At 47.7% G+C, this 19,186-nt stretch overlaps 1 protein-coding gene across 3 annotated transcripts in view; it reads right to left on the bottom strand.

Moving 5' to 3' along the window:
- LOC118947021 (receptor expression-enhancing protein 3-like) overlaps positions 1–19,186 on the bottom strand; it is a 43,550-nt gene that overhangs the window by 19,109 nt on the left and 5,255 nt on the right. For all 3 annotated transcript variants that reach the window (XR_005041650.1, XM_036972046.1, XM_036972045.1), the window contains exons 3-6: positions 14,308–14,380; positions 9,986–10,062; positions 7,895–8,015; positions 7,508–7,621 (exon numbers count right to left, since the gene is read on the bottom strand). Coding sequence is in view for 2 of the 3 variants with exons in the window: in XM_036972046.1 (XP_036827941.1) it covers positions 7,508–7,621; positions 7,895–8,015; positions 9,986–10,062; positions 14,308–14,380 (385 nt within the window). In the remaining variant the exon portion in view is untranslated. The remainder of the gene's footprint in view (positions 1–7,507; positions 7,622–7,894; positions 8,016–9,985; positions 10,063–14,307; positions 14,381–19,186) is intronic.

Genomic DNA, 19,186 nt, shown 5'->3' with positions numbered 1-19,186 from the left:
GAGGGAGTGTTTGTGTTGTTGTGTTCTGACACAGTAACAGGCTGAGGGAGTGTTTGTGTTGTTGTGTTCTGACACAGTAACAGGCTGAGGGAGTGTTTGTGTCATTGTGTTCTGACACAGTAACATTCTGAGGGAGTGTTTGTGTTCTGACAGACAGTAACAGGCTGAGGGAGTGTTTGTGTTCTGACAGACAGTAACAGGCTGAGGGAGTGTTTGTGTTCTGACACAGTAACAGGCTGAGGGAGTGTTTGTGTTGTTGTGTTCTGACACAGTAACAGGCTGAGGGAGTGTTTGTGTTGTTGTGTTCTGACACAGTAACAGGCTGAGGGAGTGTTTGTGTTGTTGTGTTCTGACACAGTAACAGGCTGAGGGAGTGTTTGTGTTGTTGTGTTCTGACACAGTAACAGGCTGAGGGAGTGTTTGTGTTGTTGTGTTCTGACACAGTAACAGGCTGAGGGAGTGTTTGTGTTGTTGTGTTCTGACACAGTAACAGGCTGAGGGAGTGTTTGTGTTCTGACAGACAGTAACAGGCTGAGGGAGTGTTTGTGTTGTTGTGTTCTGACAGACAGTAACATACTGAGGGAGTGTTTGTGTTGTTGTGTTCTGACAGACAGTAACAGGCTGAGGGAGTGTTTGTGTTGTGTTCTGACAGACAGTAACAGGCTGAGGGAGTGTTTGTGTTGTTGTGTTCTGACAGACAGTAACATACTGAGGGAGTGTTTGTGTTGTTGTGTTCTGACATAGTAACAAGCTGAGGGAGTGTTTGTGTTCTGACACAGTAACAGGCTGAGGGAGTGTTTGTGTTGTTGTGTTCTGACAGACAGTAACAGGCTGAGGGAGTGTTTGTGTCATTGTGTTCTGACACAGTAACATGCTGAGGGAGTGTTTGTGTTCTGACAGACAGTAACAGGCTGAGGGAGTGTTTGTGTTGTTGTGTTCTGACAGACAGTAACATACTGAGGGTGTGTTTGTTGTTGTGTTCTGACAGACAGTAACATACTGAGGGTGTGTTTGTGTTGTGTTCTGATACAGTAACATACTGAGGGAGTGTTTGTGTTGTTGTGTTCTGACAGACAGTAACAGGCTGAGGGAGTGTTTGTGTTGTTGTGTTCTGACACAGTAACAGGCTGAGGGAGTGTTTGTGTTGTTGTGTTCTGACAGACAGTAACAGGCTGAGGGAGTGTTTGTGTTGTTGTGTTCTGACAGACAGTAACAGGCTGAGGGAGTGTTTGTGTCATTGTGTTCTGACACAGTAACAGGCTGAGGGAGTGTTTGTGTCATTGTGTTCTGACACAGTAACATGCTGAGGGAGTGTTTGTGTTCTGACAGACAGTAACAGGCTGAGGGAGTGTTTGTGTTGTTGTGTTCTGATACAGTAACATGCTGAGGGAGTGTTTGTGTTGTTGTGTTCTGACACAGTAACATACTGAGGGAGTGTTTGTGTTGTTGTGTTCTGACACAGTAACATACTGAGGGAGTGTTTGTGTTGTTGTGTTCTGACACAGTAACAGGCTGAGGGAGTGTTTGTGTTGTTGTGTTCTGACACAGTAACAGGCTGAGGGAGTGTTTGTGTTGTTGTGTTCTGACAGACAGTAACATACTGAGGGAGTGTTGGTGTTGTTGTGTTCTGACACAGTAACAGGCTGAGGGAGTGTTTGTGTCATTGTGTTCTGACACAGTAACATGCTGAGGGAGTGTTTGTGTTCTGACAGACAGTAACAGGCTGAGGGAGTGTTTGTGTTGTTGTGTTCTGATACAGTAACAGGCTGAGGGAGTGTTTGTGTCATTGTGTTCTGACACAGTAACATGCTGAGGGAGTGTTTGTGTTCTGACAGACAGTAACAGGCTGAGGGAGTGTTTGTGTTGTTGTGTTCTGATACAGTAACATGCTGAGGGAGTGTTTGTGTTGTTGTGTTCTGACACAGTAACAGGCTGAGGGAGTGTTTGTGTTCTGACACAGTAACATACTGAGGGAGTGTTTGTGTTGTTGTGTTCTGACACAGTAACATACTGAGGGAGTGTTTGTGTTGTTGTGTTCTGACACAGTAACAGGCTGAGGGAGTGTTTGTGTTGTTGTGTTCTGACACAGTAACAGGCTGAGGGAGTGTTTGTGTTGTTGTGTTCTGACACAGCAACAGGCTGAGGGAGTGTTTGTGTTGTTGTGTTCTGACAGACAGTAACAGGCTGAGGGAGTGTTTGTGTTGTTGTGTTCTGACAGACAGTAACAGGCTGAGGGAGTGTTTGTGTTCTGACACAGTAACAGGCTGAGGGAGTGTTTGTGTTGTTGTGTTCTGACAGACAGTAACAGGCTGAGGGAGTGTTTGTGTTCTGACACAGTAACAGGCTGAGGGAGTGTTTGTGTTGTTGTGTTCTGACACAGTAACAGGCTGAGGGAGTGTTTGTGTTGTTGTGTTCTGACACAGTAACAGGCTGAGGGAGTGTTTGTGTTGTTGTGTTCTGACACAGTAACAGGCTGAGGGAGTGTTTGTGTTGTTGTGTTCTGACACAGTAACAGGCTGAGGGAGTGTTTGTGTTCTGACACAGTAACATGCTGAGGGAGTGTTTGTGTTGTTGTGTTCTGACAGACAGTAACAGGCTGAGGGAGTGTTTGTGTTGTTGTGTTCTGACAGACAGTAACATACTGAGGGAGTGTTTGTGTTGTTGTGTTCTGACAGACAGTAACAGGCTGAGGGAGTGTTTGTGTTGTTGTGTTCTGACAGACAGTAACAGGCTGAGGGAGTGTTTGTGTTGTTGTGTTCTGACAGACAGTAACAGGCTGAGGGAGTGTTTGTGTTGTTGTGTTCTGACACAGTAACAGGCTGAGGGAGTGTTTGTGTTCTGACAGACAGTAACAGGCTGAGGGAGTGTTTGTGTTCTGACAGACAGTAACAGGCTGAGGGAGTGTTTGTGTTGTGTTCTGACAGACAGTAACAGGCTGAGGGAGTGTTTGTGTTGTTGTGTTCTGACAGACAGTAACATACTGAGGGAGTGTTTGTGTTGTTGTGTTCTGACATAGTAACAAGCTGAGGGAGTGTTTGTGTTGTTGTGTTCTGACACAGTAACAGGCTGAGGGAGTGTTTGTGTTGTTGTGTTCTGACAGACAGTAACAGGCTGAGGGAGTGTTTGTGTTGTTGTGTTCTGACAGACAGTAACAGGCTGAGGGAGTGTTTGTGTTCTGACAGACAGTAACAGGCTGAGGGAGTGTTTGTGTTGTTGTGTTCTGACAGACAGTAACATACTGAGGGTGTGTTTGTGTTGTGTTCTGATACAGTAACATACTGAGGGAGTGTTTGTGTTGTTGTGTTCTGACAGACAGTAACAGGCTGAGGGAGTGTTTGTGTTGTTGTGTTCTGACAGACAGTAACAGGCTGAGGGAGTGTTTGTGTTGTGTTCTGACAGACAGTAACAGGCTGAGGGAGTGTTTGTGTTGTGTTCTGACAGACAGTAACATACTGAGGGAGTGTTTGTGTTGTTGTGTTCTGACAGACAGTAACAGGCTGAGGGAGTGTTTGTGTTGTGTTCTGATACAGTAACAGGCTGAGGGAGTGTTTGTGTTAAACTACTACATAAGTTAAATTCCTAGAATCTATTCACAGTGTTTATCATCGTGTTTTCAAACAGCTTATGACAACGCAGAACCTTTTCCATAACAGAACTGGGGAACAGACAGCAGTGTACTATCATGAAGGGAACATTAGTGGTTGTGTGTGCAGCACAGCTTGACAACATCACAGAAAATACCAAAAAGATTTTAAAAAATAGCAAACGCCATAAAAACAATGAATAGGTGAATCTATGAATGATCTGAGTAGGGCTGGGCGGTAGACTGTGTTTAGCGATATACCGGTATTGATGCACGGACTGGTTTGGGTTTTTACTTTATCTTCTATCCCAGGTATTTGAATGTTTGACTTGTTAAATGTGATGGCAGTGTCCATGTGTTCCTCTCTCTTTATGACGCACACACCTAGCCACGCCCCCTGTCACTCAAGGAGCGCATTGGATGTTCCTCAACCACGTGACCCATGTGTTCAGTCCGCCTGGTCAATGCAGCACAAGTAACACTGTTGACGACAACAATGCTGCTTTCCCTTTGCTTCTTAATATATAAATCTACTAGCGTTTTAGAATTACACTATTAGCTTGTGTTTCTTAAATCTGCAAACAGCTAGTGTCTTTTCTTAGCCGCTGATTGTTAGCCGCTAATGCTAATCGCTAGCTAGCTAATAAAAGTACTGAGTAAGAGCAAACGTAACTTAGCTAGCTAATACAGCCTGATAATACCAGTGATTGTGTAGGCCTAAATCAGCATGTTGTTTGTGCAACAGTGTCTTATGAATTAAAGAGGTAAACGTAAAGCAAGAATATGTTAGCTACATGAAGTAGTTATGACAACACGTTCAATCTAGCCAAAGATTATAGGATCCCCTAGGAAACACTTAACAACACATTAGTTCCTACCCTGTCACAACAACTCCTCCCTGGCAATTTCATTCGTTGTCTCAGTCAAACACTGTATTAAAAGTGCCCAATTATATTTTAACTATATAATTATAATATACATTCTATTTCCATGATTCCAACAGTTAACCCGAGTGTTTCGCTCTAAATCGCAAGTCAAATTGCAACATTTGGTTAAAAATAAGGCCCAGATGACTTGCCCATATAATGCAGCCCTACGGGACAGTGTGGAAATTCTCAATATGCAGAAATTGAATTTACAAAAAAATTGCTATAATCGTGATATATATCATTATCGGGATATGTGAGATTTTGGCCATAATCGCCCAGCCCTAGATCTGAGGTATTTCTTCATGCTACAGTAAAATATATCTCTATCATTATTACCTCAGAGAGCTGCCACTAGTAGTGCTGTGCCTCTAGAGACAGACTGCATGTCAGACAAGATTGGTAGAAAGACAGATCAACACCAACGTTAGAACACAGTCAGGAGAACAGGAAACAAAGAAGAGACTTGAAGGAGGGGAAAAGTAGAGCCATAGAAGACCTGATCAATTGGCTGGTTTGATAGAGGCAGAGTAGAGACATAAAATATATGTATTTACAAGCTCCAGGAAGAGACAGTGAGAGAGGCTGCTGGATGCAGAGTCAAGGTTATATGCTGTTTCTGACTTTGTGTTGAAAGATAGGACATAGAAAGAAGGCAGCCTATTGTTGCTTTATCCAGGCCTGGACCGAGGCTCTGTCCCAGCTAGCATGCTCAGGTTGTTTATCCAGGCCTGGACCGAGGCTCTGTCCCAGCTAGCATGCTCAGGTTGTTTATCCAGGCCTGGGCAGAGGCTCTGACCCAGCTAGCATGCTCAGGTTGTTTATCCAGGCCTGGACCGAGGCTCTGACCCAGCTAGCATGCTCAGGTTGTTTATCCAGGCCTGGACCGAGGCTCTGTCCCAGCTAGCATGCTCAGGTTGTTTATCCAGGCCTGGACCGAGGCTCTGTCCCAGCTAGCATGCTCAGGTTGTTTATCCAGGCCTGGGCCGAGGCTCCGTCCCAGCTAGCATGCTCAGGTTGTTTATCCAGGCCTGGACCGAGGCTCTGTCCCAGCTAGCATGCTCAGGTTGTTTATCCAGGCCTGGGCCGAGGCTCCGTCCCAGCTAGCATGCTCAGGTTGTTTATCCAGGCCTGGACCGAGGCTCTGACCCAGCTAGCATGCTCAGGTTGTTTATCCAGGCCTGGGCCGAGGTTCTGTCCCAAATCTGTTTCCCCACCCCAGGTTTCAGGTTTCTGCCTATTTTCTTCTCGCAAAAATCACACTGATAGAAAAAAAACTTTTGGATGTTCTTAGTCCATAATGTGGAGACCACTTTGGAGGTCTGGGAAAAATCTAAGAAATATGCACATTTTGGGGTGTTGATACCCTTTAATTCAAGTGCAAGAAACTTGTATGGTTAGCGGTGTTCCTGTAGCACGTGATGGCCGAGTTTTCAAAAACAAAATGGCCACTTGATCGACGCAAATAATCATCTCATTCTGGCAGGTAGACAGAGGCTACTTTGTAGTTAACATTTAATAGAAACCATTTTTTTTTTTGGACAGCCTTTCCATCTACCAGAAGACGGTTATCACGAATTGCGTCAACGCTAACAGGTAGACACACACACTGGGGCGTTCCTGTGTCCTTTCAGAAAGTTGTAGGAAAATACCAAATCACTGATACACTTCGTTCATGTGTTTTGATTAACTGGGTTCAAACTAATATACGTTTTCTAATAAATTCAATACATTTAGTTGCTACTAAGGTCAACACATTTCAGAATATTGTTGAATTCCGTTTTAGAATGCCTGGATTCCGTCCTCATGGCAGCCTTTATAGGGCTCAACACTAGCATGTTCCTATTGTTAGTCACAACCAGTCAGCCACAGGACACAATACCAGCACATCAATCAGATCCGTCTGGCTTCAACAGACAAGACCGATGCCTCCATGGAACTCTCGGTCTCTGAAGCAACAACAGTCCTATTAAGAGTAGAGAAGGAGAACAAACACTAGTCCCTCTGTGTTGAATCCTGATGACACAGCCCAGGGACTGGCACGTGCTGCTCTGTGCATGGCTGTTAGCCCAGGGACTGGCACGTGCTGCTCTGTGCATGGCTGTTAGCCCAGGGACTGGCACGTGCTGCTCTGTGCATGGCTGTTAGCCCAGGGACTGGCACGTGCTGCTCTGTGCATGGCTGTTAGCCCAGGGACTGGCACGTGCTGCTCTGTGCATGGCTGTTAGCCCAGGGACTGCCACGTGCTGCTCTGTGCATGGCTGTTAGCCCAGGGACTGACACGTGCTGCTCTGTGCATGGCTGTTAGCCCAGGGACTGGCCCGTGCTGCTCTGTGCATGGCTGTTAGCCCAGGGACTGGCCCGTGCTGCTCTGTGCATGGCTGTTAGCCCAGGGACTGGCACGTGCTGCTCTGTGCATGGCTGTTAGCCCAGGGACTGACACGTGCTGCTCTGTGCATGGCTGTTAGCCCAGGGACTGGCACGTGCTGCTCCGTGCATGGCTGTTAGCCCAGGGACTGGCACGTGCTGCTTTGTGCATGGCTGTTTGCAGTTACACCCAATAGAGAATCTCACACAGACACGTTTCCACGTCAGTCCTTTAAACAGACACGTTTCCACGTCAGTCCTTTAGCAGACACGTTTCCACGTCAGTCCTTTAGCCAGACACGTTTCCACGTCAGTCCTTTAGCCAGACACGTTTCCACGTCAGTCCTTTAGCCAGACACGTTTCCACGTCAGTCCTTTAACAGACACGTTTCCACAACCATATATCACAGTAGTTAGTATATTCAGATAGCTAGGTGGACAACCACATATCACAGTAGTTAGTATATTCAGATAGCTAGGTGAGACAACCACATATCACAGTAGTTAGTATATTCAGATAGCTAGGTGGGACAACCACATATCACAGTAGTTAGTATATTCAGATAGCTAGGTGAGGGTGGGGGTGGGGGCGGTAGGGTGGGGGTGGGGAGACGACTCGTGCAGTACTTGCCTTGACAGCTGCGGAGACAGCTGCAGTAGCAGCTATACTTAGGCCCTGCTTGCCGAAGGTCACCATGGTCTCGTAGCTACGCTCCTTGGCCTGGACAATGTACTCATCTATCTCCTGGGTGACAACAACCGTTACAGAGACAAGCAGAGAGTCAGTTCACAGAATAACAACTATAGTATGCAACAACATGTCAAAACCCATGACAACACAAAAGCTAAATATCTTGTCATCAACTGACAGCAGATCATTTTACGTGTCAGCCAGCTTTCTTAGTAGAAGGAATCAAAACAAATATAGGATTCAAACGTATTCTTCTGTTGCTTGACCAGGCTTCATATTCAATACACATTCAATACACAGTTACAGTGCTCAGTCAGTCAGTCTTACCCTCTCTCTTGAGGACAGTAGAGGATGGAGGCACTTCCTGTAGATGAGACTAGCTCCTCTGGTGTAGGGAGACAGCAACCAGATAACAAATGCTATCTTAATCTCATAGTACAGGGGGAACCTAGAGAGAGACACCACATTACAGTATTAACCTAGAGAGAGACCAGATATCTCATAGTACAGGGGGAAGGAACCTAGAGAGAGACCAGATATCTCATAGTACAGGGGGAACCTAGAGAGAGAGACCAGATATCTCATAGTACAGGGGGAACCTAGAGAGAGAGACCAGATATCTCATAGTACAGGGGGAACCTAGAGAGAGAGACCAGATATCTCATAGTACAGGGGGAACCTAGAGAGAGACCAGATATCTCATAGTACAGGGGGGACCTAGAGAGAGACCAGATATCTCATAGTACAGGGGGAACCTAGAGAGAGACCAGATAACTCATAGTACAGGGGGAACCTAGAGAGAGACCAGATATCTCATAGTACAGTGAGGGAAAGGGTTAGCGTTAGGGAAAGGCATTGGGTTAAGGTTAAGGAAAGGGTTAGTGTTAGGGAAAGGCATTGGGTTACGGTTAGGGAAAGGGTTAGCGTTAGCATTAGGGAAAGGGTTAGCGTTAGGGAAAGGCATTGGGTTACGGTTAGGGAAAGGGTTAGCGTTAGCATTAGGGAAAGGTATTGGGTTACGGTTAGGGAAAGGGTTAGCGTTAGCGTTAGGGAAAGGCATTGGGTTACGGTTAGGGAAAGGGTTAGCGTTAGCATTAGGGAAAGGTATTGGGTTACGGTTAGGGAAAGGGTTAGCGTTAGCATTAGGGAAAGGCATTGGGTTACGGTTAGGGAAAGGGTTAGCGTTAGCATTAGGGAAAGGCATTGGGTTACGGTTAGGGAAAGGGTTAGCGTTAGCGTTAGGGAAAGGCATTGGGTTACGGTTAGGGAAAGGGTTAGCATTAGCGTTAGGGAAAGGCATTGTGTTACGGTTAGGTCTGTATTCAGGCTACAGCGAGGTCTGTATTCAGTCTCCCCAGGCTACAGTGAGGTCTGTATTCAGTCTCCCCAGGCTACAGTGAGGTCTGTATTCAGGCTACAGTGAGGTCTGTATTCAGGCTACAGCGTGGTCTGTATTCAGTCTTACCAGGCTACAGTGAGGTCTGTATTCAGTCTCCCCAGGCTACAGTGAGGTCTGTATTCAGGCTACAGTGAGGTCTGTATTCAGGCTACAGCGTGGTCTGTATTCAGTCTTACCAGGCTACAGTGAGGTCTGTATTCAGTCTTACCAGGCTACAGTGAGGTCTGTATTCAGTCTTACCAGGCTACAGTGAGGTCTATATTCAGGCTACAGTGAGGTCTGTATTCAGGCTACAGTGAGGTCTGTATTCAGGCTACAGTGAGGTCTGTATTCAGTCTTACCAGGCTACAGTGAGGTCTGTTTTCAGTCTCCCCAGGCTACAGTGAGGTCTGTATTCAGGCTACAGCGTGGTCTGTATTCAGTCTCCCCAGGCTACAGGGAGGTCTGTATTCAGTCTCCCCAGGCTACAGTGAGGTCTGTATTCAGTCTCCCCAGGCTACAGTGAGGTCTGTATTCAGTCTTACCAGGCTACAGTGGGGTCTGTATTCAGTCTTACCAGGCTACAGTGAGGTCTGTATTCAGGCTACAGTGAGGTCTGTATTCAGGCTACAGTGAGGTCTGTATTCAGGCTACAGTGAGGTCTGTATTCAGGCTACAGTGAGGTCTGTATTCAGTCTTACCAGGCTACAGTGAGGTCTGTATTCAGTCTTACCAGGCTACAGTGAGGTCTGTATTCAGTCTTACCAGGCTACAGTGAGGTCTGTATTCAGTCTCCCCAGGCTACAGTGAGGTCTGTATTCAGGCTACAGTGAGGTCTGTATTCAGTCTTACCAGGCTACAGTGAGGTCTGTATTCAGTCTTACCAGGCTACAGTGAGGTCTATATTCAGGCTACAGTGAGGTCTGTATTCAGGCTACAGTGAGGTCTGTATTCAGGCTACAGTGAGGTCTGTATTCAGGCTACAGTGAGGTCTGTATTCAGTCTTACCAGGCTACAGTGAGGTCTGTATTCAGTCTTACCAGGCTACAGTGAGGTCTGTGATGGTCTCCACTACGGTGTAGAGAGCAAACACAATCCAGTACATCATCCAACGGACCTGTTGGAACAGAGAAAGAGAGAGAGATAATCAACACTTCCTACATGTTACAGTATGCTAGACATACACCTGTTGGAACAGAGAAAGAGAGAGAGATAATCAACACTTCCTACATGTTACAGTATGCTAGACATACATCTGTTGGAACAGAGAAAGAGAGAGATAATCAACACTTCCTACATGTTACAGTATGCTAGACATACATCTGTTGGAACAGAGAAAGAGAGAGATAATCAACACTTCCTACATGTTACAGTATGCTAGACATACACCTGTTGGAACAGAGAAAGAGAGAGAGATAATCAACACTTCCTACATGTTACAGTATGCTAGACATACACCTGTTGGAACAACAAAGATATATACTTTGGAACAGATTTCTTAAATGAACCTACAGGCTACAGACCTACAGGCTACAGACCAACAGGCTACAGACCAACAGGCTACAGACCTACAGGCTACAGACCTACAGGCTACAGACCTACAGGCTACAGACCTACAGGACTACAGACCTACAGGACTACAGACCTACAGGCTACAGACTACAGACCTACAGGCTACAGACCAACAGGCTACAGGCTACAGACCAACAGGCTACAGATCTACAGGCTACAGACCTACAGGCTACAGACCTACAGGCTACAGACCTACAGGCTACAGACCTACAGGCTACAGACCTACAGGCTACAGACCTACAGGCTACAGACCTACAGGCTACAGACCTACAGGCTACAGACCTACAGGCTACAGGACTACAGACCAACAGGCCACAGACCAACAGGCTACAGACCTACAGGCTACAGACCTACAGGCTACAGACCTACAGACCTACAGGCTACAGACCTACAGGCTACAGACCTACAGACCTACAGACCTACAGACCTACAGGCTACAGGACTACAGGCTACAGACCAACAGGCCACAGACCAACAGGCTACAGACCTACAGGCTACAGATCTACAGGCTACAGACCAACAGGCTACAGACCTACAGGCTACAGACCTACAGGCTACAGACCAACAGGCTACAGACCAACAGGCTACAGACCAACAGGCTACAGACCTACAGGCTACAGACCTACAGGCTACAGACCTACAGGCTACAGGACTACAGACCAACAGGCCACAGACCTACAGGCCACAGACCTACAGGCTACAGGACTACAGACCAACAGGCCACAGACCAACAGGCCACAGACCTACAGGCTACAGACCTACAGGCTACAGACCTACAGGCTACAGACCTACAGGCTACAGACCACAGACCTACAGGCCACAGACCTACAGGCTACAGACCTACAGGCTACAGGACTACAGACCAACAGACCTACAGGCTACAGACCTACAGGCTACAGACCTACAGGCTACAGACCTACAGGCCACAGACCTACAGGCCACAGACCTACAGGCCACAGACCTACAGGCTACAGGACTACAGACCAACAGGCCACAGACCAACAGGCCAAAGACCTACAGGCCACAGACCTACAGGCTACAGACCTACAGGCTACAGACCTACAGGCTACAGACCTACAGGCTACAGACCTACAGGCTACAGACCTACAGGCTACAGACCTACGATCTACAGGCTACAGACCAACAGGCTACAGACCAACAGGCTACAGACCAACAGGCTACAGACCAACAGGCTACAGACCTACAGGCCACAGACCTACAGGCCACAGACCTACAGGCTACAGACCTACAGGCTACAGACCTACAGGCTACAGACCTACAGGCTACAGACCAACAGGCTACAGACCAACAGGCTACAGACCTACAGGCTACAGTCCAACAGGCTACAGACCAACAGGCTACAGACCAACAGGCTACAGACCTACAGGCTACAGGACTACAGGCTAACAGGACTACAGGCTAACAGGCCTACAGGCTAACAGGCCTACAGGCTAACAGGCCTACAGTTCTACCGGACAACAGGCCACAGGACAACAGGCTACAGGACAACAGGCTACAGGACAACAGGCTACAGGACAACAGGCTACAGGACAACAGGTTACAGGACAACAAGCTACAGGCTACAGGACAACAGGCTACAGGACAACAGGCTACAGGACAACAGGCTACAGGACAACAAGCTTACAGGCTTACAGGCCTACAGGCTACCATCCAAAGCAAGCATTCCTCCCTCTTAGACAGACTCAGAGAGGAGATACCTAGCCAACAAGCCATGAGCTCTGAGAAATTACATGTCAACTTGTTCTAGCTAGATTATTCCTCATGTCTAACTAAAGCCTTGTTCGGGCCTTAAGGCTAAAACCAGTTTGGGAGGCAGTCTCTCTCTCAAATACAGCTGTTGAAAATGTTATTTTTATTATAACATACAAAGCAAAAGAAAATAAGCATCATTGTTGCTCGTGCTGCATTGACCATGCAGACTGAACGCATGCGTCTCGTGGTCAAGAGACAACAGTCGGGCTCCTTGAGTGACAGGGGGCGGGGCTAGGAGAGAGAGGACTCAAGTAGTGTAGTAAACTATAAAGATGGACGTTACACAAGGTGTATCACATTTAACAAACCAAACATTCAAATACCGGTATAGAAGGTAACGTAAAAACGCAGTGGTCTGTGCATCAATACCTGTCTATAGTCAAATACCATATGTATTTTTAAAAAAGAAGGAGGAGAGGAGGGAGAGACAGGGGAGAGGAGAGAGAGACAGGAGAGGAGGGAGAGACAGAGGAGAGGAGAAAGGACGGAGGAGAGGAGGGAGAGACGGAGGAGAGGAGGGAGAGACGAAGGGAGAGACGGAGGAGAGGAGAAAGGACTGAGGAGAGGAGAAAGGACTGAGGAGAGGAGAAAGAGCTGAGGCGAGGAGGGAGAGACGGAGGAGAGGAGGGAGAGACGAAGGGAGAGACGGAGGACAGGAGAAAGGACTGAGGAGAGGAGAAAGGACTGAGGAGAGGAGAAAGAGCTGAGGAGAGGGAGGAGAAAGGTCTGAGGAGAGGGAGGAGAAAGGTCTGAGGAGAGGGAGGAGAAAGGTCTGAGGAGAGGAGAAAGGTCTGAGGAGAGGAGAAAGGTCTGAGGAGAGGAGAAAGGTCTGAGGAGAGGAGAAAGGTCTGAGGAGAGGAGAAAGGTCTGAGGAGAGGAGAAAGGTCTGAGGAGAGGAGAAAGGTCTGAGGAGAGGAGAAAGGTCTGAGGAGAGGAGAAAGGTCTGAGGAGAGGAGGGAGAGACGGAGGAGAGGAGGGAGAGACGGAGGAGAGGAGAAAGGGCTGAGGAGAGGAGGGAGAGACGGAGGAGAGGAGGGAGAGACGGAGGAGACGGAGGAGAGGAGGGAGAGAGGAGGGAGAGACGGAGGAGAGGAGAGGAGAAAGGGCTGAGGAGAGGAGGGAGAGACAGGGGAGAGGAGAGAGAGACAGGGGAGAGGAGAGAGAGACAGGGGAGAGGAGAGAGAGACGGAGGAGAGGAGGGAGAGAGGAGGGAGAGACGGAGGAGAGGAGGGAGAGACGGAGGAGAAGAGGGAGAGACGGAGGAGAAGAGGGAGAGACGGAGGAGAAGAGGGAGAGACGGAGGAGAAGAGGGAGAGACGGAGGAGAAGAGGGAGAGACGGAGGAGAAGAGGGAGAGACGGAGGAGAAGAGGGAGAGACGGAGGAGAGGAGGGAGAGAGGAGGGAGAGACGGAGGAGAGGAGAAAGGGCTGAGGAGAGGAGGGAGAGACGGAGGAGAGGAGGGAGAGAGGAGGGAGAGACAGAGGAGAGGAGAAAGGGCTGAGGAGAGGAGGGAGAGACGGAGGAGAGGAGGGAGAGACGGAGGAGAGGAGGGAGAGACGGAGGAGAGGAGGGAGAGAGGAGGGAGAGACGGAGGAGAGGAGAGATGGAGGAGAGGAGGGAGAGACGGAGGAGAGGAGACCGATGATATCCTTATAGAGAAACTCTCCTAAACCTGTTGGCCACACACTCAATATAGCATTCCTGTAAAGCACCTGCTTGGAGCCCATCCTTCACAGTGCCCTGCTGCACGTCTCCACAGATAGGCATGTCAATGTGTTTGTTCCAGTCATAGGCAGTTAACTCCCATTCACATGCCTGGACTTGTCCTCAATACCTTCACACCAGACATGGGCTGCTTTTCAAACTCATAAAAGACACACCCTCAGGGGAACCCCACACCCCCCACACCCCACACCCCCCCCACACACACACACACACACACACACACACACACACACACACACACACACTAGTATGATGAAATCAATGATGTTGAAATAAGGGTTTTTGTACTTACATATTCCTTGACATTTTTGGTTTTCACTGCTTTGTAGGAATAGTATGCAGGATACAGGGTCCCGAAGACGAGCCTGTGTAGAGACCAGAGAAATATGAAACTATCAGCGTCAAATCATCTACCAAGAGAGAACATATAAGAGGACACATTCAGTTAAACTAAAGCAACAACAAGCCAGACTCACTGAAAGCATCATAATCACAGGCTGCTAAGAGCTGCTCTACTGAACTAGACTCCTGAGTTTCCTGTAGTCCTCTACGTAGCCTGGTGTTAGGATGCACTACCACTCCCTACACATGGGGGGAGCTGTGTCTGTTTCACAACAGCCTCCTGAGTTTCCTGTAGTCCTCTATGTAGCCTGGTGTTAGGATGCACTACCACTCCCTACACATGGGGGGAGCTGTGACTGTTTCACAACAGAGATTTGATCCAATATGTGCTCTTAATTTACATCCTGGGGTCCAAGCTTTTCTGGGAGGGGGGTTCTCAGGGAGAGAACACAACCCAGCACGTCCCAGTGGATGACCCACACCAGATGTAAAGCCTACACATGGTTGTATACCGAATGGCATCCTATTCACTACCCATGAGCCCTGGTCTAAAGTAGTCCACTACCCCATGAGCCCTCGTCAAAAAGTAGTCCACTACCCCATGAGCCCTCGTCAAAAAGTAGTCCACTACCCCATGAGCCCTCGTCAAAAAGTAGTCCACTACCCCATGAGCCCTCGTCAAAAAGTAGTCCACTACCCCATGAGCCCTCGTCAAAAAGTAGTCCACTACCCCATGAGCCCTCGTCAAAAAGTAGTCCACTACCCCATGAGCCCTCGTCAAAAAGTAGTCCACTACCCCATGAGCCCTCGTCAAAAAGTAGTCCACTACCCCATGAGCCCTCGTCAAAAAGTAGTCCACTACCCCATGAGCCCTCGTCAAAAAGTAGTCCACTACCCCATGAGCCCTCGTCAAAAAGTAGTCCACTACCCCATGAGCCCTCGTCAAAAAGTAGTCCACTACCCCATGAGCCCTCGTCAAAAAGTAGTCCACCATATAGGAAATGCTGCCATATGGGATGTACTCTGTGTGTCATTTATAGGCCCTATAGGATCCTCTCTGATCTGAGACCGGGCTGCAGTGAGGAGTCACTATGTATGTATGTACGTACGTACAATGCAGGTGAAAAATATTCAGACCCCTTGACTTTTTCCACATTTTGCTACGTTACAGCCGCATTAAAAAATATATATATGTCCCCCCCTCACTTCAATCTACTCATTCCAGGGTTATCTTTATTCAAGGTCCCTTTATAAAAATGTAGCAAATTGATTCCCTGAAGAATTCAGTGTTCTGGAGGCAAAGGTGGATCCAACCCAGTACTAGATGGGTGTACCTAATAAACTGGCCAACGAGCGTATAAGAGTGAAATTCTCTTCCTGTTCGTTTTATGTTTCATGGCCTCTGTCCAGGGATCCACCTCACTCGCCTCCATGACAGAGTTTATTGAGCTGTTGCCATAGAAACAGCAGAGGACTATACAGGGTCTCCAAGAATAGCCGTGGTTGGCTGTAGTCAGACAGTCCTTTCTCTAAGCCTCCAACAGGGAAGGAAGGAAGGGGTGTAATTTGTAAAAGTCCTTCCATGTAACAGCTACTTGTTGAATTAAAACGGTGGTCTGCTTAGTTAATAGGTGCCATTTTTCCTTCAATTTGGCTGCTGTTCTTAAAAATCAGCTTAATCTAGCGCCACCCACAACACAGATAGCAGGCAGTAGACAAGACCACAGAAGTAGATTTACACTGGGAAGAAAACGCCAACATCCCTTCCTACTGGACAGCAACGACTGTTAATGATAAAACATATGCATATTATCACACCTCATCTAGTTCTTCTGTTTGAACAGGAGCTGCCCTGCAGGATACCAGGTAATAACACGGCTACACACAGGAAGTACCAGGTAATAACATGGCTGTATACAGGGAGGACCAGGTAATAACATGGCTGTATACAGGGAGTACCAGGTAATAACACGGCTACACACAGGGAGTACCAGGTAATAACACGGCTACACACAGGGAGTACCAGGTAATAACACGGCTACACACAGGGAGTACCAGGTAATAACGCGGCTATATACAGGGAGTACCAGGTAATAACACGGCTACACACAGGAAGTACCAGGTAATAACACGGCTACACACAGGAAGTACCAGGTAATAACACGGCTATATACAGGAAGTACCAGGTAATAACACGGCTATATACAGGGAGTACCAGGTAATAACATGACTATATACAGGGAGTACCAGGTAATAACATGGCTATATACAGGGAGTAGTAATAACATGACTATATACAGGAAGTACCAGGTAATAACATGACTATATACAGGAAGGATATGGATATAAGGATATGTACATTTAACTAGGAATATAGTGACTGATCAGAGTAGCAGCGTATGTGATGAGTCATACAAGTCAGTGAAAATGCAGATAGTTGAATGGTTCAAATAGCTTCCTGCACTAACTAGTCTAATGGGAAGGTAAAACCTTGTCAGTTGTACAACAACGCATTCAACCGAAATGAGTCTTCTGCATTTAACCCCTCTGACTCACAGAGTTAAGGCCTTAAAAACCCACGCTGTCGGCGCCCGGGGAGCTGTTGTTGTGAGTTAACTGCCGTGCCAACACTTAACCGCTAGGCTACCTGCCACCCTCGGGGGTAGAAGCTGTTCAGGGTCCTATTGGTTCCAGACTCACTTGCAGTGCGGAAACAGAGAACAGTCTATGACAAGCGTGGCTGGAGTCTTTGACAATCTTTAGGGCCTTCCTCTGACGCTCCCTGGTATAGAGGTCCTGGATGGCAGGAAGCTTGGCCCCAGGGACGTACTGAGCCGCACTACCCTCTGTGGTGCCTTCCCCTGACACCGCCTGGTATAGAGGTCCTGGATGGCAGGAAGCTTGGCCCCAGGGACGTACTGGGCCGCACTACCCTCTGTGGTGCCTTGCGGTCGGATGTCAAGCAGTCAGTCAAGACGCTCTCAATGGTGAAGAACTTGGAGGATCTGAAATCAGCTCCTTTGTCTTGCTGACGTTGAAGGAGAGGTTGTTGTCCTGGTAGCCCACCATCAGCTGCTTTGTCTTGCTGACGTTGAAGGAGAGGTTGTGTGTCCTGGTACCCCACCGTCAGGTCTCTGGGACACAATCATTGGGTCACGCTTTATTTGGACAATCTGGATTTTCCATCTGTAGATGCTTTCAGGATGGTCATACTATCAACAAACTGCCTGTTGATAAGCAATTACTTGCTAAGGTTAGGGTAAGGGTTAACGTTAAGGCTAGGGTTCAGTTTAGGCTTAGGATAAGGGTTAAGAGGTTAGGGTTAAGATAAGGGTTAAGAGGTCAGGGTTTATGTTAAGGGTTAGGAGAAGGGTACTGTTAGCGCTAGTGTTAGTAGTTATTATATAGAGCATCTACAGATGGACAATCCAAATAAAACATAAATCATTGTTTGCCTGCAGAAATAGACCCTGTCCCGCTCGGGGCAGGCTGGAGTATTTTCACACAGGAGAGGAGGAATATTTCTCCATGAAGGAGACAGAGCCTGCAGAAATAGACCCTGTCCTGCTCGGGGCAGGCTGGAGTATTTTCACACAGGGGAGGAGGAATATTTCTCCATGAAGGAGACAGAGCCTGCAGAAATAGACCCTGTCCCGCTCGGGGCAGGCTGGAGTATTTTCACACAGGAGAGGAGGAATATTTCTCCATGAAGGAGACAGAGCCTGCAGAAATAGACCCTGTCCCGCTCGGGGCAGGCTGGAGTATTTTCACACAGGAGAGGAGGAATATTTCTCCATGAAGGAGACAGAGCCTGCAGAAATAGACCCTGTCCAGCTCGGGGCAGGCTGGAGTATTTTCACACAGGAGAGGAGGAATATTTCTCCATGAAGGAGACAGAGCCTGCAGAAATAGACCCTGTCCCGCTCGGGGCAGGCTGGAGTATTTTCACACAGGAGAGGAGGAATATTTCTCCATGAAGGAGACAGAGCCTGCAGAGGCTTCTTGAAACAATTGTGTGAAATGGGGCCTCTCTAGCAGTATGCAGCAGGAAAACACGATACACAAGCCTTGACATTCTGTTTTTAGATCAACTTTCCCAGTTCTGGTAAAAAAATAAAGATGTAATGTCTGACAGTACACCCAGCGCTCGCTCACAGCTCCTAGCATGAAGCCTGGGAGAGAGTCAGATGTAGAGTTACTGGGAGAGAGTCAGATGTAGAGTTACTGGGAGAGAGTCAGATGTAGAGTTACTGGGAGAGAGTCAGATGTAGAGTTACTGGGAGAGAGTCAGATGTAGAGTTACTGGGAGAGAGTCAGATGTAGAGTTACTGGGATAAAGACGGAGGAAGGACTTTAAGATCCAGGCAGAGATCTCAACTCCAACATCTGGTTTCAGCTACAGGGGTAAAGGGCTGAAGGCTTTCCCCTGTGGAAATACACATCTGTTGCTAAAGGCACACTTTAGCGGTGGTTCTGTCAGCCATCTTTTGAGGTTAAAATGGCGTCTTTCGTTTCCCCCAACGCAGTTAGGCCAAAACCACGCCCCGTTATTCAGTACTACTATGCTCCCATTGGCTTGCTAGCGTTGTCTCACTCACAGGCAACCAGCGCAGATACAGTGACCTTCCAAAGTAAGGATGGAAAGTGTAATTTAACAGTTAGCTGCCTGCCGTAATGCAGGCCAATTATTATCATCATGTTTGGTATCATTTGCCCATATATTTATTTTCAGAGTTTCAGTGAGTTGTAAAAATGTCTCAGAGAACTCTGCTGAATCCCCTGTATTGAAGGTCAGCTAAGTTAACCCAGACTACTTAACATTACTATCT

This window comes from Oncorhynchus mykiss, unplaced genomic scaffold (assembly GCF_013265735.2).
Source record: "Oncorhynchus mykiss isolate Arlee unplaced genomic scaffold, USDA_OmykA_1.1 un_scaffold_119, whole genome shotgun sequence".
Classification (NCBI taxonomy): domain Eukaryota; kingdom Metazoa; phylum Chordata; class Actinopteri; order Salmoniformes; family Salmonidae; genus Oncorhynchus; species Oncorhynchus mykiss.
The sequence above is the reverse complement of the archived record's forward strand: the minus strand, read 5'-3'. Positions and strand labels throughout refer to the sequence as shown.